Source organism: Cyanistes caeruleus, chromosome 4 (assembly GCF_971803275.1).
Source record: "Cyanistes caeruleus chromosome 4, bCyaCae1.hap1.1, whole genome shotgun sequence".
Classification (NCBI taxonomy): domain Eukaryota; kingdom Metazoa; phylum Chordata; class Aves; order Passeriformes; family Paridae; genus Cyanistes; species Cyanistes caeruleus.
This window is the reverse complement of record NC_141704.1, coordinates 14,093,865-14,116,155: the sequence shown is the minus strand read 5'-3', so window position 1 is coordinate 14,116,155 and position 22,291 is coordinate 14,093,865. Positions and strand designations below refer to the sequence as shown.

Below are 22,291 nucleotides of genomic sequence, written 5' to 3'. Positions count from 1 at the left end.
AGAAGGAAACTCCAAGATGATCGTATCAGTTACATGAAGAAATAGAAGCAGAAAAGGAGAAGAAAATTAAATTCCAAGCTATATTTAAGTGTGGCAACACTAGCTTGGCCTACTTAATGAATTAGTAAGTTGGAATCTCAACAGATGAACACTTACAGTGTTTGTTTTACAAATACACTGTCACTCAACAATACTGTGTGCTAGAATGTTAGCCGAAAGGTGATCCTGTGTTGTAAAGCATTACCACAGTTGCCCCTTTTAGCTTTGCAGTGTTTTATTTGTGCAGTTCACACATGATGACTCTCTGTGTGATATCCTGTGACAATGTATGAGAACCAGGCCGTGCCTTGCTCAAGCCCTGTCTGGGCTTAGCGCAGTGTTTCTGAGGATGGACAATGGGAGTTCAAAAAGCTGTGCCAGGAATCACCTCAGGGCATGGCGGCTGTTCACCAGTGCCCCACTTTTCATGCTGGAAGTTGCACTCTCAGCGTCTGCAGCAGCTGGAGATTATTCTCTCCCTTTCTAAAGGTTACCAGTGCAGCACTGAGCCCGAGTCTGTGCGTCAGAGCTGTCATTTCAAGCCATCTGCAACATGCTGCTGCTTATTTAAATGTTAACTTGTTTGCTCTTCAAACGTGCAAGAAAGGAGATAAAGATCACAGAACAATTATACAAAGCTTTACAAGGCCTTCCTTGCTCACTTCCTTCCACAGACAAGTAGGACCATCTGAGGAAAATTCTGCAGGAGGGAAGAAGGCAATTAATTTCTGTTGCAGATCCTGAATTTACAGTATTTAATTGCTTTAGCTGCTTTACTTTTTTTTTTTTTTTTTCAGCGGTGCACTGGAAGCTTATGTTCAGTCAGTGAGAACAAGAGAGGGAAAGGAGTTTGCACCAGTCTATCCCATAATGGTTCAGCTGCTGCAGAAAGCCATGTCAACTCTTCAGTGAACACAGCTGGACAATGCTCTCACACCAGGGAATGGACGTTAACACAGCTGGGGGCTTTGGTGCCACATACATCTTCACTGTTCATGTAAATTATCCCCAAGTACATCAGCTTTACAGTGAAACATTTACCTCCTTCATGTCTGAAACTTCTGTCTTCTTGCTTTATATTCACATTACAGGGACTTACTTATACAGAAATATTGTAAGGAAATGGTACAACTTTTATGTGCTGTAAGTCTACATCTAATTGAAACATTCTTAAGCATTCCTTTTGAATTTAGAAAAGTTTAAAATTAGAACTGATATATTACAGTGTAATTGCTGAATATCTCAAATAAGGAAGCAGCTCTTTCCCTACAAGTAAAGTTTTAAGCAGTTGAATACATTTTAGCTGTATTCAGAAAATTGTACTTTTGAAACATTTGAATCATCAGTTTCCATCTAAAAATCACTAATTTTAACACAAGGAAAAATATTTATAACTAACCTAAATGCTTCTCTATTGCACTGCTACTTGCTTAGAAATAATTTATATTGATTTCAATTCTTTTTGCTTAAACTGTAATAAAGAACATTAACTATCCAATCTTGAAAATAGTATTTGAAATTCTTCACTAGCTTCCTAATGGCAAAGCATTAAAATATACTTTGGATGGGTTCGTGTAAAGACTTCCATGCAGAACATGCTTAGTGCTGCAGGGCTGACTTTGTGATTAGTCTTCATTTTATAAAATACACAACACCAAATTTTAATGAATTTATTTGAAATAATATACAAGAATATAGTGTGCAAAAATCTTAGGGGCAACATCATGTAGACGTGTCATAAACTGAAATTTACAGTTGTGATTCTTAAAAAAAAAAACCAACGCACAGCTGTTTAGTACAGGAAAAGCCATGATTGTAAATGTTCACAGCAGAAGCAATTGTAATCCTAACACACCTGCTCTAATTTTAGACAGTTGGAGAAGAAAAAAAAGTAAAGTGCAAGTGTTGCACATATAGTTAAGTGCAAAGTTTGCCCCCACCATAAAGATGTCTTATGGCAAAATAAAATATTGTAGAATATGTGGCAAAGACAAAACACAGAGTAATAACTATGATGGTGATGATATCAACAGCACCACTTTTCTTGAGATAACGCTATTTTTTCATTTCATCCTGTCCCGGGCCATTGATTCCACCACAAAATGACAGCTCTCACTAGTGCCAGCTGATGCAAAAGTATCTCCCTTGTGGATACAAGTTTTCTAAGTGAAATCCCAAGCAGCAGCTCCCTTGCCACATCACACCACACCCTCCATTCCCACACGTTCTGGTGACTTGCTGGCAGCAGGGCAGGCTGGGAAGCTGGAAGCTGATAATACACTTTGCCATTTCAGAAAATCCCAGGCCTCATAATCGCAATTAATAATACAGTTGTGCAATACATATTAATCAGCAATAAGAATCAATGTATATAAACAGCTGTTACATATTTTAAAATTCCCCTTTTTGTACATTTTCTTTTAAAAATAAACATTTATACATATCTCCTTCGCCTCTTTCTAAAGTACTTTAGCACCACAGGATATCCATTTTCAAGCCTATATTACCTGATACATAATGAAGTTTGGAAGAAAAATAAGGCAATTTGGTTTAAAATGCTGATAGTTTTTAGCTTACTTAATGTTCTATTGTAAAAAGCAAATCTGCACTCAGATCATTTCCATGATGGTGCCAGTATTTTATGGTCACACATAGTCACAACAAATAGTAAGACCTTGATCTTGCATCTTCTCGCCATCAAGCAACAGCCATTTTGTAAATACAGAGTTTACAGGAAAATTCTGGCTTAATGCTGTTGTGAGCCCTGAGAAAAGAGAAGAGAAAACCAGGTCAAGCAAAGGGCAGAACACTTGTTTTCATAGCCACAAGTATTCACTCACAAATCATTGGTCAGTTATTCAGAAGAAAAAAAAAGGTCAAGCCAGGCAGTTTCATTCCTTGATCATCAAAAGACCATCACAACATTTCTGTCACAGCCTAGAGCCCACTGTAATTACTGAGTAAGGTTACCAGACTCCTAACAGCTCAGTTCACTGAACTACAACAATTATGAAGGGCATTTCCTGCTGTAGCGCTGAGGAAACAGGTTCTGCAGATCCTGTTCTCTTGGCCTGAAGACTGTAGGGACAAGGAAACTCCTACTGCAAGGCAGGGCAAACCCATTTTACTGAGGCAAACCCATCACTACTCAGCTACACACAAAGCCGCCTCTGCATTGCATTAGGCTCACAGGTGAGCCTGTGATCTCACCATCCAAAGCTCAAAACTGCACTGGTGTAAGAGCAGAATCAATAAATAATATTATTTTAACTAAACCCACAAGGAAATGTAACAGAAGCTGTCACTGTTGATTAAAATAATGCAGTGAACAGAAAAACAGCTTGTTCCTAGCAGCTGGGGTTTGGTGGAACCTTCTGCAACAAGGGACTGGAAACTGCACAAAGTATGTGCAGCAGAAAGAAACAACTCAGTGTTGGAGCATTTCTTATTCAGTCTTAAGGCAACACTTGTATATGCTCTTGAGAAAGAAGCCTCATTTACACATCAAAGGAAAGGGGGTAACTCGAGGATGAAATCTGACACCACATGGATGGATGGTTTCACCAACCATGTAGATGAAGTTCACACCACCCTTCAAGCTCCTACCCAAACATAAAATGAAAGAACTTGGCAAGCACTCTGTGCATCTTTCTTTCCAATCTACTTTTCTTGTTGGACAGGCAGAATCTCCTTTTTTGATGTTTGCTTTACATGATGTTTCAGCATTAAAGCCCTTCTCTTTTTTTACAACCACCACCACTAATACATTTTTATACATCCACCACCTACTAATATAGTGATGCAGACTCTTAGACTGATGGCTTTCTACTAAAATTTCTTTTGCTACAGAAGTAGTATTATCTACTGTATTTATTTTACAACTGAACAGAGTAATAAATGAAGGGGATTCACAAGGAAAAATTGTTTTGCTCTTTCAGTATCATCATATATGCTGATATAAACTATCAGGAACAAAACTAGGAAAAAAAAAAGCTTTTACAGAAGATAAAAAAGTTTAGGTACAACCTTATGAACTCACTTCAAAGTGAAAGACCACGTGCCCTTCCTTTGCATTTCACAAGCACACTAACTTTCAGTACAACAGAATCCAGAGAACTCTCATAAAATATTCAGACAGACCCTCTCCTGATCTGTCTCTGCCAAACTGCCAAAAGCAGGTTACACAACACGGGAGTAAATGAGGGTTTTGGCTACTAAGAAAGCAGCTTATTCTGAACAAAACACACTGTAGTCACCCATCTGAACACATGTAATGGCATAATGAAAAAGACTGCTTCACAAACATACAGAATTTGTTCGTTTCCTTTTCCAACAGTCAGGATTTAAACGCTTCTGCTCCTCTGCCAAGGCCTTGGCTTCTAGTGTGTACATCCTTCTTTCCTCATTTTTCATTTTCTTCCACCTGTCGCCAAGTATCACACTTATGGCTCTGCAAGATAAATGTTTACAGTACAGTCAGGACAGTGCTAAGAAATACCAAGATTTTTTTTATTTTTTTTTTTTAATCTGAGCACTTTAAAAAATATGTGAGTTAAATTTGGAATTAACACACACAGAAGAAATCAGCTGTATCAAACTTTTTAATAATCATATTTGCGATTATCTTCTCATAGTTCCTTTAACAGTTAAACAGCTGAGACTTGTGTGTTAGCTGAGCATGGGTCAATGCACATTTTAACATTTCAAAGTGTGTACATGCAGCAACTGGCATAAAGCAGCAAAATAGAGATGTTACAAAAACCACCACCAAATGGTAATCACATTTGTTTTGCTCTACTTTCATACTAGAAGATCATATGACAGATTTGCTGAAAATATGTTCTCTAATAATTAGAGCAATGAACTGAATATGACCTCAGCCAAATATTTGATTAACTGCAAGTCCCCATGTCTATTTAATCAATACCTGTAGCTTCTTCCACCTTTAATTGATCCTGGGTGGAACATACTGGTAAGTTCCCATTCCTGTGCAAATGGAACCATTTGTTCTAACACATCTATCACCATTTCCAGAGGCTGAACTAATTCCTTTCCTTATAAACTCTAGGTCTTTTGACAACATTTCCCTGTACTATCCTGCCATATTGCTTAACTGCACTCCCAAATGTTGGATCAATATCCCATTAAAGCTTTAACTCCATCTTTTAGTTGAATGAAAATCTCTAAACAACACCTCTTTTATCAATGACTGTTAAAGCTACTAAGTGGTCTGTACACTTTGGCTTCAGATTACAGCAATGAGTTCTGTGACTGGCTCTAAGAAAAAGGTGGACACAACTAAGTCCTTTTCTTTCTCCTATTAATAGAGTTCCATGCTGGCAGCAAAGATATTCAAACTGCATCAAGACAATTAGAATGTCATCAAGTATTTCCATAACATGGCACACAGAGCAATTCTGCACAATAGCAAAAAAATGGATTTGACTCCTGCAAGGCCATGTGGTGCCATTCAAGTTTCTGAGCTACAGAGCACACAGGAACCGACCACCTCCCAAAGTGCCCAGACAGCCCTTGAGCCTGCACTACCACGTGCTCTGGTGACTCCTTAGAGCAAACTCCTCCAGGGGACACCACATCCCATTGCCATCAAGCCCATTTGCACAGGCTGTCTCTCTGGCAACAGAATTTCTGTTTTTCTATCCAAACTGAGAACTAGTAACTTCGGTCTGTCATCAGAAGCAAACATAACCAGTTTAATTAGGAGATTTTTCATCTTTTGACAGTATCCAGAGGCATATCACCAGAAACCTGTCTGCTCTGGGTCACCAGCTTGTACTGGATCACTCACACCCTCAGGAAAGAACATGGTGACCCAGAGAGAGCAGGTCTGCTGTAAAAACCATGCCTTCCCAAATAAAAATGCACCATGAAATCTTTTAAACAAAAATATGATTTCCTTCATCTCTAGAAGATCCACTACTCAAAGAATTTCTGAACACACAACCAAGTTCAACTGCAGTTACAGTGCTACATTGTAGAGTATCAAGAAAATAAACAAATGCAGCCCTAACACCAGTTCTTCAAACGTGGTCTTGCAGTCCATTTAAGTATTGTGTGACTGTTGAGTTGTGCTTTGAATATTTACAAGCTCATTGTCTTGCTGACATGCCTTGAGCTGCTTTGTCTCAGAATAGACCATTTAACTCAGAATACTTCAAATTCTGTACTTTCCAACTCTGGTAAGGAAATAACAGCAGCAAACATAAGAACTCCACTGTACAGAAGTGGCTACTATGTTGTAAGATGTACACAGTAATCTGAAAATGACACAAACTTACATTTAAAAAACATGAGAGTTGCCTCCCAGCAGCTAAATTAATGAATGAGGCATCACCTCAGCAACACTTGAGTGACAGTAGCTGAATGCCTGTATCAATTATCACTAATGCTATTTCTGCCATTCTGTGTTTAATGGATACCATGGAACTGCATCCAAATGCACTGACCTCCAAGCAGGACAGTGAGCAGTGCATTTTGAACCGTACTTGTAACTTTGTCATCTCTTTCCTTCAAGATAAACCTGCTCACTGTCCTGCTTGCTCACTGAAATATTCAATTCATTTTCACATCCATGCAGCCACAGTTCCAGTTCACTGCATCCATTTGAAATCAGCATTTTCAACTAAATATATAACCATCATAAACTTTCCTGGATGACATTCTGTTCCATTTCTCATTGATACTTGCAATGTGTGTGAAGGCAGCAGATCTGTTTCACTTCATTTACTATAAACATTACACAGCATCATTGTCAGGACATACAAGATTGGCTGGGATTTGTCTGGCAGGATTTTTTATTTCAGCACCAGTTACAGCCTCCTTATTAGAACATTACAAAACAGTAACACCCCTTTCAAACCCCTGCCAATTTTAATTTTTACCAGATTTAGTTCTAGAATTTTTATGTCACAATGCAATTTTTACAATAATAGTTTTTGAAAAATTATGTACAGTAAAAAATATGATTGTAAGATCAGTCCATGTTTGTGTGTTTTGATTTCTATTTACATATGCACAATTAGCACCAAATATTATTTAAAACATATGTAATGGAATCTTAATAAAAAAATGTTTGGAAGCAAATGTGCTAGAGATTAAGAACAAAAGAACAAACTAACAAGGACCTGTCCCCCAAACACAGTCATATAACTCTTCCTGCAAGTTTTGACAGATTGTTGAATGCCTTTAGGACAAGCAAAATTTGGCAATGTGCTGTTTGGATTATGATCTTTGAGATATCCTTATTATTTCTCTACTCTTCAACAGGATATACAGACTGGAAATCAATGCTGGTAACTTCATGACCAATTTGCAATAATATGTCAAGACTTAATTAGAAGAACCAGAAACCCCCTTTTTTCCATTGCAGCACACGAGCAGAGCACCTCACCATTGTAAACAACGATGGTTCTCTATTTTTTCCTCTGCCAGTGCACACATATACATGTATCAGTTGCTTTACCCCAGTGTTTTCTCAGAAGATAAGTTTGCCAGAAATGGCTTGTGTCAAGTTCACTGAGCACTGTAAATATTCACAGTCCACCCATAAACCACCCTATACATTAATATATTTCAAAACTTTTTCTTAAAACAATACACACATCTTATTTCAAATGCAAAATTTAAGCTATTTAAATCTAAAAGCAGGACACAGATATTCTTCTAACTCACCAGCAATAGCAAAACTACAGTTTGTATCATTACCTGTTGTCTTTCCCTGGATACATCTGAGTGTATTCAACTCTGTATTTTTTGGCAAAAAGCATGAAGGCATTCATTGGTCTTTTGCACTTGTTTGGAGAAGTGGCACTCACAGTACTTGCAGTCCCTGAGCTGTGGCTTTTGCCAGCTTTGCTGTACAAAGGATTGGAGGAAAGATGTGACGATGTAGCAGAGGCACAGTTTTTACTACTGCATTCTGATCTCTCAGCATCTTGATTGTTTGATCCCCCACAGGACAGCGAAGCGCGACGCTGGCGAGCCATGCTGCTGAGCACATACACTGCAGAGGAGTCCATCGGGGTAAAATCGTAACTAAAGAAAAAGGGAAAAGACAGATCATAAAGCCACACAGAGTCATTTTCATGTGAAATCCCATAATATCTGTTCACTCTTTAATTTTACTACATTTCTAGTATTTTGCCCTCTTGTGTGACATAATGATTTGTGCTTTATGTGGATGTCAGTATGGAAAACAAAAAACTACAAGACTTTGGCAGATAAGTTAGTATTTTTTTCAATGTCATGAAGACTGCAACTTTACATGTTCTGCTGTGTATCAGTTTCCTCAGGTATGTATCAGTCAACTATACAATGTCTTCAAACTTCATCCTCCTTTTAAACACACTTTTTATTTCTGCTTCTGTCCTTACCATAAATCAAATTGATCAGTGAACGACAAGTACAGAATGGGAAGAAATGCAATGAGCTCACTTGCAAATATATACTAATGGCAAATATAAAACCACTATATTAAAATAAATTATATTATATCCATACTGTACAAATAACTTCTCTAGATAGCTGAATACATACTATTTTACACACAAACCTTCCAGTGAGGTCAAAACCCTACTCAGAACCCTGTGACGTCGCACTATTTGATGCTGTGCTGACAAACGCCTGCCCTCTAGTGACAAAATTGCGAGATTTCTCCTCAAGGTATTGGAACAGCTTAGATGACTTGTTTCCATAAAATTCAGACCTCCAAATACGACAAATTCTTGCAATTTTTAGCTGACCAACAACTACAATTAACCTCTATTCACCAAAGAAGCAGTTTAACTCCACATACTCTCTGTTACCATCTCCAGGTGGGAAAAACACTCTTGGAAGGGGGCTACTCAATCATAAATCCAAACCACTAAATTGTTACCACAAAGTAAACACAGAACATATATATGTTAAGGCTCCTCTTACCTACTGCTCTATGTGGCTGTAGTTGGATGATTTATGGCCAAAATAAGGGTTTTGAAGAGCTTTTATGTGACCACCAAGTAGAACTACCTACTTGCAAGGAAATGCATTATGTGGCAGTCCAGCCCCCATCTCCAAAGGCAGCTCCTCTTGTGGGACAGAGCCACACAGAAGAGTGGAGCCTGGCAAGTGGCTTCCACCATCCCTCAGGAAAGTACAAAGCAACAAAGAAGTGAAAATGTTGACTGTCTTGCTGGCTATCATGAGATAAGGAAAAAGTACCTATCTGTTCTACAACAGGCCAGCACCCTTCCTATTCATAATCTCCTTCCCATAACACAGAAACAGAATTTTGTTTTTAATTATTCTGTCCTGTTATCACAGCTGCAGCTGCTTCATGCCCCTTTCTCAATCACTCCCTTCTGCCCAGAAAGACAAGGAATTTGAAGTACAAGGCAGTATTCAGCTGGGCTGCAAATTAGTAAAGAGCCAGAAATCCAGATTTTTCAGTGACATGTAGCTACCATGATTCTAACAGCACTCTAAATACACTGTTCACAATAGGAGTTAAGAAAAATGCCCGGACAGCAAATGAGTGAAGCCAAGCAATCTGAACTTGCGCTATTGCCAGACTGAAATCATACAAGAGCTCCCAGGGCTTGAACTGCTAAAAGTCTTAAATTCCTTTTCTTCTGTTGTAAAAAAACAAAGTGCAACTGGATTAAAAACAGATGCTAAAAAGGCACTAACATCATAGGAAAAGATAGATTTTACTAAACCTTAAAATCTCAAAGTAGTATGAAAAAAATCTTTACTATTTCCTTAGACTCTTAGAGTAATTTATGTTGAATAGGACCTCTGAAGGTTATCTGGTTGACGTTCTAGCTCAGGGAAACCCCAAAGTGAACCAAACTCTGAAGTCAGGTATAAAAGAATGCCAAAAAACAGAATACACAAAAATAGTAAGAACTAATTATGAACATACTGTATTCTAAAGCCATTGCACATGCATTTACCACTAAGAAACTACCCAGATAATTCAGACATATTGTTGCATATGAAGCATGAGATAACAGCTGGCAGACTGTTTCCTGACTATTGTCAGAAAATTGTACTAGATTTTTCAAACATAACCCACTTTACCTGGAGAATTTATAAAGACAAGATATATATTTACTGCTTTATCTAATCTGCCTTAAACTATCAGAAAAAGAGGCTTAAAAGTTATTTCACTCCAAGGCACTACTTTGCGGTTTAGCAGAGCACATAATTACACAGTTTGCCTAGTACTGAGTATTCATTTTTCCCTATCATTTATCTCATATTACCAAAACTATTCTCTCTTTCCTCTATGTAATGCTTCAAATTCTCCCAGATTTAAGGTGCCTACTCATTAAATACAAGAACCACTGAGGCCACTTTATCCAAAAATTACCTTTTAAATGTATCAAAAACACCTGAATCATCAAAGTTAATGGCATCAGGGTGTCCAGGAGGTAGACACAGATCTCCAAGATGCATTTCACAGCATGGAATGCCATGCTGTACCACAGTCAAGCTTGGATAAAAAGATGACCAACCTGAAGTGGTAAAGAGTTAAATTAGACAAACGGCCAGACAATCTCTCCAGTTCTTCATTGGAGCAATCCTATATCTTGAAATTACATAATTTTATAAAAATGTTCTGATGTAGTTTCTTTCACCCAAAAGAAAAATCAGAAACTCTTACTTAGAGAATTTTTACTGCAAACAGTTTATTTTTATCTCAAATAAAATCTCATTCTAGCAAAAAAGAATCAAAACCTGGAGATTTTTAACATCACAAGTTCCATTTTTAGCAAGTGTGAAAAGCCTCCCTTACTTGCAGTTTTCCTGTCTCCCCCCACCCTGTTTTTTCTGCTTTCCTGTGCTCCATTGATATACCAAATTAAATCTTTCCTTAAGAAATAGGTAGTCTTCCCGGAGCTTTATGGCTTTACAAGTATTTTTGTTTGTTCATATTCCGTATTTCTTTACAAAGAAAGTAAATTGTTTTAACATCACAACTTTTATCATTTTATTGAACAGTATGGGATGCCAACAAAATATGCAATCACTTTCTGAGAATATTTTAATATGCAACCAAGTGTACTTGAGGTATTTCATACCTTTATTTTTAACATAAAATGGATGATCGAGTCTGCATTCTACAGTAAGCAAGCCATCTTCCACTGTGCCAGGATCAAAAGTCAGCTTCAGCACTGACTCACCACAGGAAATACTTTCTTCATGAGAAATCAACTTCAAACCATTGGAACCATAGTCCTGTTAACACACATATAATTCAAAACACTTCCCCCAAGAAAAGCATATACCTGCATATAGTCAAGGTGTATACTCATTATCATACATTGTATTAAAAAATAACAATATTCTAATTTGCATTTCCATCTTGCTAGAATTTAATAAAGATGACATAACATTCAAAACATGCATAAATTAATTCAGTTCAAGTGGTTTTCTGTGAGATACACAAACAGCACACTGATCAGCTCTAAATAACATTAATGTCAACCTGTTTTCCTGAGACAGCAATTAAAGGCACAGGGGTAATGTAAGAAACTAAGTCTTTCCTACAGGTATTGCACTGAATTTTTTAGAGCTAACAGCTACCTTGTAAGGACTGACTGAGAGATTTTCCTCTTTTCCACAGCTTTCAGATCTTGCAAACTCTTCAACATCCTGCCATTCTTTATTGCGTCCTTTATGAAAGCACAAACGAGAGCCTAACAGATTTTTTCAAGGAAAAAAAGAACATTACTGTTAGCTAAAAAAGTCTGTGTTACAAGGAAAAAAAACCAAAACAAGATAAAACAAATACTTATTTGATGATACATGTTATTTTACCTTTTAGAAAACAATGCCAAACAGTTGAGGGCCAGGAATGGCACCATCCTAAATCATCATCATCTGAAAGTGACGACATGCAGAAAATGCCAGATTCTGATTCGCTATTTGCCTATTAAAAAAAAGCAAAATGGTGCTGGTATTTTACTGCAGAGTATTTTAGGGCTGGTCTTATGTCTTAAGAAAGTCTCTAACTTGCACTTGTGGCATCATTTACCTTAAATACTAATAGGAATGTAACATGAAGACAAAGATTAAAGCAATGCAGTAAATATGAATGGATCTCCTTTTCTGAGATGCATCCTGCCATTTTTGAGTTTCATTGTCTGAGATTCATTTCATTCCTATGGATTATCTTATGCTCATGTGTAGGCATTTTACACCTCATCATTCCTTGGTCATCAACAGAATCATTTAAAGCACATTACTCTATGGTACAGTTAACTGGGAAGCTGTAGGCTCAAGGCAGTTGTAGATAAAATCCACTGGAGAAAATTCACTGTTGTTAACAGACAAATTTCAGATACAAATTAATATATGGGAAAAGGAGACACAGGATGGACAGGTGTTGTGCATTTCAAAGGAGAGAGATTCGTACTTCTTTTTGAGGCTTTAAACAAGATAACAGATTTTTAAAGCTTGCAATAGAAGGAGTCACAATAGAAGAAGAGCTTTCTTAGAAAGTTATCTCATCCCAGTGTGGTAAAAACAAAAGTTACAGAAAATCTAGTTTAAATAGTAATAGTATTAATACTAAACAGATTTTTTTATAAAACTAGTTTCCCTTGTCAAAAAATTTAATCCATTTCTCATACATGCTTATTTTAAAATGTTCTAGAACAACTCACCCTTTCATGTCTGACTGGTGTTTCATCCACATCATTCTTGGAGAAGTTAGGATCATTGTTTGAAGATCCTGGTGGAGGACGTGCATAGGAATGTAAACTTTTGCTTGTTGCTATTATGCGAACAGGAGATGATCTACAACAGAAACATGTATTTTAAAATATCTCTCACTAAGACAACATGAGACTTTGCTGCCATTACTCTAAAATGCTTTTATTGCAAATATTTCCATTTGCAAGAGCTTGAACACCAAACAAACCTCCCACACACCAGTATTCCAACGGGATGATTAAAGGGTGCAAACTCAAGCAAAGAGAACATTTAGCATAACTCCTGCATAGGTTCTCAATAGCACCCAAATGACAATACTACTTCCATAGTGCCATCTCCTTAGCAAAGTGCTGAAGTTTTTATAAATATCTTGAAGCCAATACCCTGCTCTTCAGAGAATATAAAGACAACTGCTCTGTCCAAATGATTAAATCTCAGCTGCATATTAATACTATTAACAGTATTGCATTGAGTTTTCTGATTATAAACCTAAGAAAAGCTGTACAGTAAAAAGTGAAGCCAAGAAATTTCCAAGATCCCACGCTTGCTGCTCACAACCTTACAGAATTTATATATCACAAACTTGAGATGGTTATCACTAAAATACACATTGCATTAATTTCCAGCTAGCTGTTTAAAAAAACCAAAAATCTGAAGTCTGTGCACTAGAAAGCTTTAAGAATTTAATGTAAGAAATTCCTCTTAGTTTTTATTTGCTGCCTCACAGCAGGTAAATGTCCATAATTTCTGCACCTGCTGTGGACAGGCAATGTCTTTATATCATCCTATGCCTTTCACAGCTGGAAACTAAGCAGCTTTTTCACCAGGCTCTGAGATGAGTTCTGTGCATACTTTGACAGAACAAATAAAAAGACAAAAAAATAGAGCTCTAGTTCAAAGTCAGAGTGTGTAAAGAGTGAAGAAAATATTTTGGAGACAGGATTATAAATCTCTACAGTTCAAAACTGAAATGCGTGTCAGTACCTGTTATAAAAAGCGCACTGCATCAACGGACTCTGAGGACTTGTGGCTATATTTGCTAATTCTGTCAACCAGTTCACCCCATTCTCAGAAGAATAAGCATTTTCTGGATTGCTGTTTGAGGTATGTTGGCTCCATGAAGGCCTTGAACATTCCTGATGTGAAACATCAGCACCAAGCTGAAAAAGTGCAGGTGGGGTAGAATCTGTCTGCACAGCCTGCAATTCAGGAAGATCATCTACAAACAAAGGCACAAATTACCATAATTATATTCAAGTTGTCTACTCAATTTGACACCAAACCTTGCAAATTTGGTGAAGAAAACGGAAGCACAATAAAGTAATTTTATTTTCTCATATCACAACTACCAACATTTCACAAACCCTATTCATAAAAATGGCCACAGAAATAGTAACATCTCTAGTCAATTATATATTCACAGAAGAAATTTAAGAAAAAATAAGGTAACTAGATGTAGTTCTGATTTTAAAATTTTTACTAGATTGACCAGTTTACACAGGACTATACAGCACTGTTATTCAGAAACAACATGCTTCGCTAAAATACTAAATACTAAAACATTCCACAAAAGACAACTAAATTAATCTGTTCTTGAAGGTTCAACACTAAAAAAATTCAACATCAGACCATGTTCAAGGTAAAAGGTTTCTGCCACGAAACCAGAGATAAATAAATTAAATAAATCATGAAAGCTGGGTGTACAGCCTGGTAGGGTGAATTCCTACCAATAATAATAAACCTTTCCTATCCCATATAGAGTAACAGGAAAGACCCCAGCTTGTTAAGAGAAGTCTGTGCTATGTGCTGTCATGTAACTAAGTATCATTAGCCTTAATCACTCCATAACTGCAAATCAAGATGTTAATATTTCACTGATTATAATGCTACTTTCTTAAGTACATGCTGTTTTTCTCCAGTACGTTAAGAACTGAAGTAATGTTCCTCTGTCTCGTAATCTTTATTTGCAGCAGATCTAAAGCAACATGATTTCCCTTTAGGAGGAGCTCTTGAGCTTTCTGTTTGTTTTTCTTGTGCCAAAAAAACCCTGCTCCTCTGAGGATTAGAAGCAGAAATCTGTGGCTGTGAGTTCAAGAACACATTTGAGTCAACAGGCCAATGTGTCAGAACTAGAAATGGGTTAAAGGGAAAAGTGACTGCAAAGTAAGACCTTCAGATGTCACAATTCCCTGCCCTACTCAAGTTAAAAATCAGCAATTTCATTTAGTGAGCTTCCAATAATATCAGTATAGGAAATCTAAAACAAACTTCAGAATTCAGTTTCCTCTGAAAAAATCATGTTATTTACCAAGTTCCATGTGCTCATCACAGGACGCATATCCAGGAGAAGAGGGCAGGTTTTCGTTACACTTCAGCAACTCCAATGACTCATTCATCCCTGAAGTTCTCTTGTCCACTACCAGAAGGAGTTTCTGAACTGCATTAGGCATTTGATTTGTCTTCACTTCCCACACCATGTTAGGATGCTCCAAAGTATCTGGCTTTAGAAAGACAGAGGTTAGAAATTTGCATATATGTGAACTGTTTTAAGTTGAATCTGATATTCTACTTCATTACCAGGGCTCTAAATCCTCATTAGTCAGTTGAGTATCACAGCATATTTTAGGGGTGTCTAGACATAATCTTGTACAATCCTTACAGAAAACAGAGCTAACTCTGAAATCAAGAGGCTGCCTGGGGCCCTGGCCACTTGAGTTTCTAGTATCTTGAAGGATGGAGACTCCCTGGCACTTCCCCTGTTCCAGTAACCACTCTTGCTGTAAAGAAACTGTTCCTTATGCAGGTTTCAACTTCCCATAGCCTGTGCCCACTGCCTTCAAGTCTGGAGTTACCTCCTCGACCACTACTCAAGCAAAGATAAACAACATTCACTTGGTTCCCTAAGCCACTAAGCCCATCACAAAAAGGCAATCAGATGGGTCAGACAAGATTTGATTTTGGTTAATCTCTCCCGGCTATTCCCAGACAATTTCTAGCCTTACAAAAAGGGTAGATATAGCTGTCAGGAGAATTTTGCCCCATAAAATACATGAAGGTAAGGCTGACCAGCCTGTAGCTTCCCCACGTCCTCCTCCTTGAAGCCTGGTCTGACATTTTCATTTTTCCAGTTATTGGGAGCCATCCTGCCACCACATCCACTGCTTTTTGGAGACCATCCTCATAATATGTCCCCAGCTACAGCAGGGGGCTTGGAACCAGATGACCTTTAAAGTCCCTTCAAACAAAAACATTCTGTGACCCACAACTGGCCTGGAGGGATCCCATCTGGTCCCACTGCTTCATGCATGGATGCCTCACAGAACCAGCGTACCCTTCACCTGCTCCACTTCTACCACAGACAAAGAAGTGTCTTGCTCTCTCAGAGACAAGATGCTACACACCCAGGGACTTGAGGAACCTGGGAACAGGCCTGGAAAATGAAATTCAAAGCAAAAATGCTGTCCTCAACCTTGTGAGATCAGGTCTCCTCTGTCATTTAGCATCAGACCCACATTTTCCCCAGTTACCCTTTCAGCACTGGTGTCTCTGCAGAACCTTTTCCACCACCCTTACCATCTCTAGCCTCCAGGAAGAGTCTCAAACATGCAGGACTCCTAACAGCCTTCCCTGTATTGCAAATGGAAAGATGAAACCCCTACTGAAAGATTTCACTTCTGTTTCATTTCCCCAATCCTAGCAATGTAACATTTATACCAAACCCATTATTTTAAATCATCTACAGCAGAGAACTGAGTGCTTATTCTACACAGCCACTGCCTCTAAAAGCTGGTAAACAGTGTTATCCAATCTTTAGTAATTTGGTTATCTACTTTTTTTCTTCAGATGAGGATGAATTAAAGATACCATAACATGATTACCATGTATTTCAATAAAGTGTCCTTAAAAAAATAATCATGAGTCTCTCATGAAAGAGCAGAAAACACAGCTTAGTAAGAAAGAAAATCTGAAAAGTCTGCCATATGCATGTCCACTAAGTAAGCTACATTAGAGAAATACCGACAATCGCTGAAAAAAGTGTAATATTTTAATATCATAGAATGACTGAGTTGGAAGGGACCTCTAGAGGTCATCTAGTCCAGCCCCCTCCACTGCTAAAGCAGGCTTACCTACAGCAGTTTGCACAGGATCATGTCCAGGAGGGTTTTGACTGGATAATTTCTACCCTTCTGATCTCCTAAACTTTCAAATATATGCAAAACTTATATAAACTTGCATGCTAAACATAAAAAGATGCTGGATTCTACTCAAATGGCTCTACTACAAAGCTACATCTGTTTATTCTGATTTTAAGGAGAAGAAAGGTCACAGAAATGAGAATATACAACTCAAACTATCAGTAACATTACTTTCACCTCCAAAAGACACCTTTAACACAATTTATACCCCTGCCACCCATGAGGGACAGTAAAATTACAGACCACAAGAGCAGATAGCTGTTATTTCTGAACAGAAAAAACAGACCTCAGTAGTACAGGTCAGGACCTTGAAGATTATCTCCAACTAATCAACTCTGAAAAGCCACTCCTTGTTTTTCTGGCTTATCTGCGTCTTTCCTTTCCCTCCTTCTGCCCTGGTGTTTTTTGGGTTTTTTTCCTCTCGTCCTTTCCAATTTTCCTGCCAAAATGAGGAAGCAAACTTATTTCTAGAATGTTACCTTCTCTTTCCTTCCTGCCAGGTGCCAAGACTTGAAAATATTATGTCCTCGTATCCTAACACTCTGAAGGTCAGAGATAAGGTACAGATAGAAAATACTAGTCTGACAAGAAAGATACTTGTTTGAGAAATTAATTATTCCTCCAAGTCACAAGAATTTCTCTAAACCAAAGCCATCTGTGTACAAAAGCAAAAAAAAAAAAATCCTCTAACAAATGAATTACAAAGAAACTAAAAGAGAATTACAAAGAAAAACAAACAAAGTGCCCAACTTTATTTTAATTTTTTTATTCTGTTTGATTAAAGCCTGCTGTGGACATCACGTCCTTCTCCTCAGCCTTTCAATGGTTTAAAATGAAGGGGATTGATCATTAATTATCTTGTAAAGATTTTTTAAAATTCAATTTTACATTGAAAATTTGAAGTGTCAAATGTCGTCTAGAACCATGCTTCACAGGACTGTAATTACTGTGGCTGTCTTTGGAGGCAAAATGAAAATGTGCTTTCAAGTAAGTTAATTTGTCATGCTAAAACAAATGGCACTACTAACGAAGACTTTATTAATTCAACCATGTCTATTTCTGAGGTACAAAAATAAAACTGGGAGAAAAGTAAATAAAGACTGGCTGAGAAGGGGTTCAGCAGGAACTGGGCAGCATCCACCCAAACCGCACTGCGCAGGAATGCCTGGGTGGAAGTGCTTCCCGTGGCTTTTTTCCTTCTGCTATTTGCCTTTCTTCCCCCAACCTACTGACGAAGTTTCAGGCCAGGTCTACGCCTGAGCAATAAGCTGGACGGAGTTTAATTTGGAGGACAGCTTCTCCAAGCAAAACACAACACACTGGCAAGACTGGATCTACACCAGGGACTTTTCCTGGCGCAGCTGCTTTGATCAGGAATCCTCGCTGCACATCCCCGGCCGTGCCAGAGCGCGCAGCCGAGGCAGAGCGTGATTCACCATGTTTTCGAAGCCCGGGCGGCCCGGTCTCTGACGCAGGACGGGCCGCGCTATCCCCGCCGCTCCAGCCCCTTGAGGACGGAGCTCGCAGGGCGGCTCGGGGTCAGCAGAACTCGGGGAGCCCCGGGCCGAGCCCCCCGGGCCCCCCTCACCGACACCCCTCAGGGCCTCCCCCGCCCGTCACGTGACCTTGTTTACACCCGCGGCCGCACGGCGCACGCGCGCTCGGCCCCATTCATTCGAACTGCGTAACACCGGCCCGGGGGGGCCCCCCGCCGCGGCCGCTGCTGCCCCCGCGGGGCTCACCCGCACCCACGGACACCCCAGACACTCCCCGTGCCGCACAGCCACTGCTCCCGCAGCGGGCACAGCGCCCTCGCTCTGACAGACCGGGGCGGGCAGCCGCTCCCCTGGAAAACAAGGAGGGGGATTCCCCCCCATTCCGCTTGTTTTCGTGGTTTGAAGGGGCCTAAAGAGGGCCGGCACACCCCGTGAGTTTCCACCCAGCGGTGCGAGAGGCTGGCGGCTTCACGGGGCCGGTCAGGGAAGGCGTACAGTAAACAATGTCCGAGGTTCCCGTCGCCGTCAAAAGACTGGACCCACCGGCTTTCTCGGCTCGGCCTGCAACCCTTACCACTGCTCCCCGACCTCCCGAATCCCTCCCGTCCCCCGTCGGAACCCCGCAGCCCCTAAAAACGGCAGCTCGAAACTTTGTAGCACTTACCGAACCCGTCGCCATTACCGAGCTCCCCTGGGCTGCCCCCCCAGCCCCGTCCTCTCGGCGGGTCCCGCCCCCTACAGGCGCTGCTCGGGCGCTGAGTGGCCAGAGGCAACGTTGCTCAATTCGCAGCCGCTTTCTATTGGCTGACTGGCCTGCTTGTCAGGACTCCTCCCGGAGGGCGGGCATGTTTTGACTCTCCTGCACAGCGCATTGCACCGCGCCGCTCATCAATCACCCCCATGTGGCGCTCCGATTGGCCGATGCCTCAGCCGCCGAGCGCAGAAGCGTTCTGGGAACTGTAGTCGCCACCGCCGCCCGCGCCTGCCCACGGGTCCGCGATAAGACGACAGCCCCCAGGATGCCCCGCGCGGACCGAGCGATAGTAAACAAGCGGCGCGGGACACGTGTACCTGGGGCTGCCCGCGCGCCCCCCGCCCCGCACGGCCCCGCACGGCCCCGGCCCGGCCCCAGCCGCGCTTTGCGGAACTGGCCCGCGCTGCGCCCGAGTCACGGCGGCGCCGCGGAGGGCAAAGGAGGTTGCTAAAGGTCAGGGAGTGAGTCAGCAGCTGCGCCCGGCCTCCGCTCCGGCCTCGTCCCTCGCCTCTCTTTCATTGAAAAGACAGTGATGGGAGCTTAGGCCCAAAATACAAGTTAGGGTGGGGAGGAGAAAATAAATTACATCAATGAAGGTTTATGAGGCCCGTAGTGTTTCCCAGCCAGTCCCATACATTTATTGCCAAAACAACAGTGTGGCTTTGTTAAATATTGAGACATTTTCCCACTTAGCCTGTAACTGGGAGATCAGAGAGACAAGATTCCTGTGCAGACTGCATCTTCGTCACAAAATAGATTAATTACAATGCATGATGTGATGCAAAGCAAGAACACGCACAATTCAGAAATAGACAATGATGGACAGTTACAATATTTTGCAATTGTTGAGATTTTTCCAACAAATGTACTTCTTTCTTATCCTGTTGCCAACATCATTCCAGAAATGAGAACGGGTCTTAAATCCTGTCTCAGAACCTTTGCTGTAATTTGGTATCTGCAGCAGTTCTGTCTTTCAGGAATGCTAACATAGTTGTGCATGAAAATAAGGGCGGGGGAAGTTAACACAAGTTAAACAGAAATGGTTCCCTGTTTGGTTAGTGGCCACTAGAGGGAATGCTGGGTTGTTGTTCCCACAGGCCTACAAGGCCTACAAAGGTAACACAATTAAAAAGCCAAAAAGAAAATTCTATCATAATTGTATTTGGCATCACACCACACTTAAGTCTGCAGATGTCACTGGCACATCAGTTTGAGATTTGCCTTTTCCACAGAGTAATACTTTGCCTGTTAGTAAAGTCATTGCCATCTGTTGGCACTGTTTGAAGACAGATGTTACTCTGAAAAACACCCAGTATCTTCCACAGTGTGAACTGGAAACTATTCCTGTAGGCAAGCTTAGCTTTAAAATATAAAAAAGCCAATCCTGCAGAATTTAACTCAAAATATTCTGTGCTTAATGACCAAACAAACATGTGCTTTATGACCTTTACAGATAATTTTCCCAATTTGAAAATATTATTTAAATAAGTACCTTGAGGAAAATAATCTTAAAAGTAATACTGAGATTCAAATACTGAGTGACTAGACACCTTATTATAATATCAGCTGTCTACCCCACATCCCACAAACTCACATTTTCCCTATATTTACAATTCAGGCATTTTCTAAATAACTGATACAGCTTTATATGAGAAAGCTTTCATGGCATCCACTCTCTAAATTACATTCTTTTAATAAATAGAAAACTGGTAAGCTAGGAACCATCTTTTTTACACCAGTCCACAATAAAATTAATTTTAAGGCTGTGTTTCTTCCTCTTTTGATCTCCCTTGCACATCTAAACAGCCTTTAGGCTCTTTGGAGAGACATCTAAGCTTCTTGGGCTTTTAAAGAGTTTCAGCACAGACCCTGCACTGCCAGATGGAGGCAGGGCAGAAGACCTGGGCATGCAGATGTCTCCACTCTGCAAACTGCCTTCCATGCCTGTGGTGTAGCACTTAAAAGGTAAAACTCACGATATGCTCTTCTGAAAGCTCCCTCTGCCAGTGTGGAAGATGGAAATAAATGGCAGAGGCTGGATCAAGCAGCTACAGAAGATACAAAATCCTGTCTCAAATCCCATCTTTCTTCAGAAGAAGTCTGTTGGCCTAAAGGATTTGAATCTTCTTATGGAGCTCATTTCCACCGTGCTATGAACTTTTTGGACCCAAAAAAAAATAACTTTGTAGCTGTTTACTGTGAAGATTCACAGTTCTCTACAAAAGCTTCATGCATGAGTGTTAGATATGAAGCCCAGTCCTCTGAGTTCCACTGGCCCAGATTCCAGACACAGGTCTAGACAAGTAAATACAATTGCTGAACAAGAGCCTCAATATCACACTGGGATCTATGACATACTCAGAAAGCACAAAAATACGAATCCTACCTAGGTCTGAGATTAAAATCTTGTAAAGATTAATGTCTGAACTGTTTTGAAATTCTAAAAAGAGACATGTAACAGCTTTCTTATTTTCAAATCTACCTCTCCTTTGCATACAGGAAGTTAACATTTACCCAGTGAAGATGTAAGGGAAAATTAGTAAAGGGACGGGTAGTCCATGCAGTAGGTGACAGCCAGACACACAAAACTAGCAAAGCTTACTCGCTAACCCCATTGGCTCAAGGCAAGTATGTATCATCTAAATTTCAGAATGAAGATTATGTCTTGCTCTGAATGCCTGGTCTCTAATTAAAATCATTACTCCCCCTCCACACACCCTACCTCGCCTTACTCCATGCCCAAATGAATGGGTGCCCAGAGAATGAATCAATACTGTGTAACAGAGGCATTCTTGGTAGCTTTGCTGATTCAGTTGCTTCTGCTGTTTTAAGAGGTAGAAAATAAGGTGGGGGATTGGGAAGTGTTAGTCTTGTGTTATTATCACATTACAGGTGGCTACCAAGAAGCAAAAAATTAAACAGGAGAGACTACAATTAAAAAATACTGATTAATTTGCATCCTAGCTATTTACCTCTTAAAATTGCCAGGCACAAAGTTAAGAAGCCACAAAGCAGATTTTTTAAATTAGTAATATTTCAGTCAAAGCTGCATTAGTAAAATATATATTATATATTGGGTTTGTGCC

General features: G+C 39.9%; 2 protein-coding genes across 12 annotated transcripts in view; one reads left to right on the top strand and one right to left on the bottom strand.

Annotated features, from left to right (window-relative positions):
- The window catches only part of COG5 (component of oligomeric golgi complex 5), a 189,687-nt gene extending 188,150 nt beyond the window's left edge, over nt 1-1,537 (top strand). For all 5 annotated transcript variants that reach the window (XM_086886775.1, XM_086886774.1, XM_086886777.1 and 2 more), the window contains one exon: nt 837-1,537. In XM_086886775.1, the coding sequence (XP_086742901.1) occupies nt 837-951 (115 nt within the window). In that variant the 3' untranslated portion in view covers nt 952-1,537. The remainder of the gene's footprint in view (nt 1-836) is intronic.
- A 158-nt stretch (nt 1,538-1,695) lies between these two features.
- On the bottom strand, nt 1,696-19,500 carry HBP1 (HMG-box transcription factor 1). Of its 7 annotated transcripts, none has more exons than XM_086886784.1 (12): nt 19,026-19,053; nt 17,242-17,394; nt 15,068-15,256; nt 13,744-13,978; nt 12,711-12,843; nt 11,863-11,974; nt 11,629-11,741; nt 11,124-11,280; nt 10,412-10,556; nt 7,765-8,094; nt 4,348-4,489; nt 1,696-2,803 (listed from the first exon to the last, which is right to left on the bottom strand). In XM_086886784.1, the coding sequence occupies exons 3-12, from the start codon at nt 15,234-15,236 to the stop codon at nt 2,786-2,788; spliced, it is 1,554 nt and encodes a 517-aa protein (XP_086742910.1). In that variant the 5' UTR covers nt 15,237-15,256; nt 17,242-17,394; nt 19,026-19,053; the 3' UTR covers nt 1,696-2,785. The 7 variants fall into 7 exon arrangements, with proteins under 7 accessions (XP_086742910.1, XP_086742909.1, XP_086742908.1 ...); XM_086886783.1 differs by lacking the exon at nt 19,026-19,053 and adding an exon at nt 18,698-18,972; XM_086886782.1 differs by lacking the exon at nt 19,026-19,053 and adding an exon at nt 18,698-18,782 and having other exon boundaries at nt 15,068-15,260.
- Between the last annotated feature and the right edge of the window lie 2,791 nt (nt 19,501-22,291).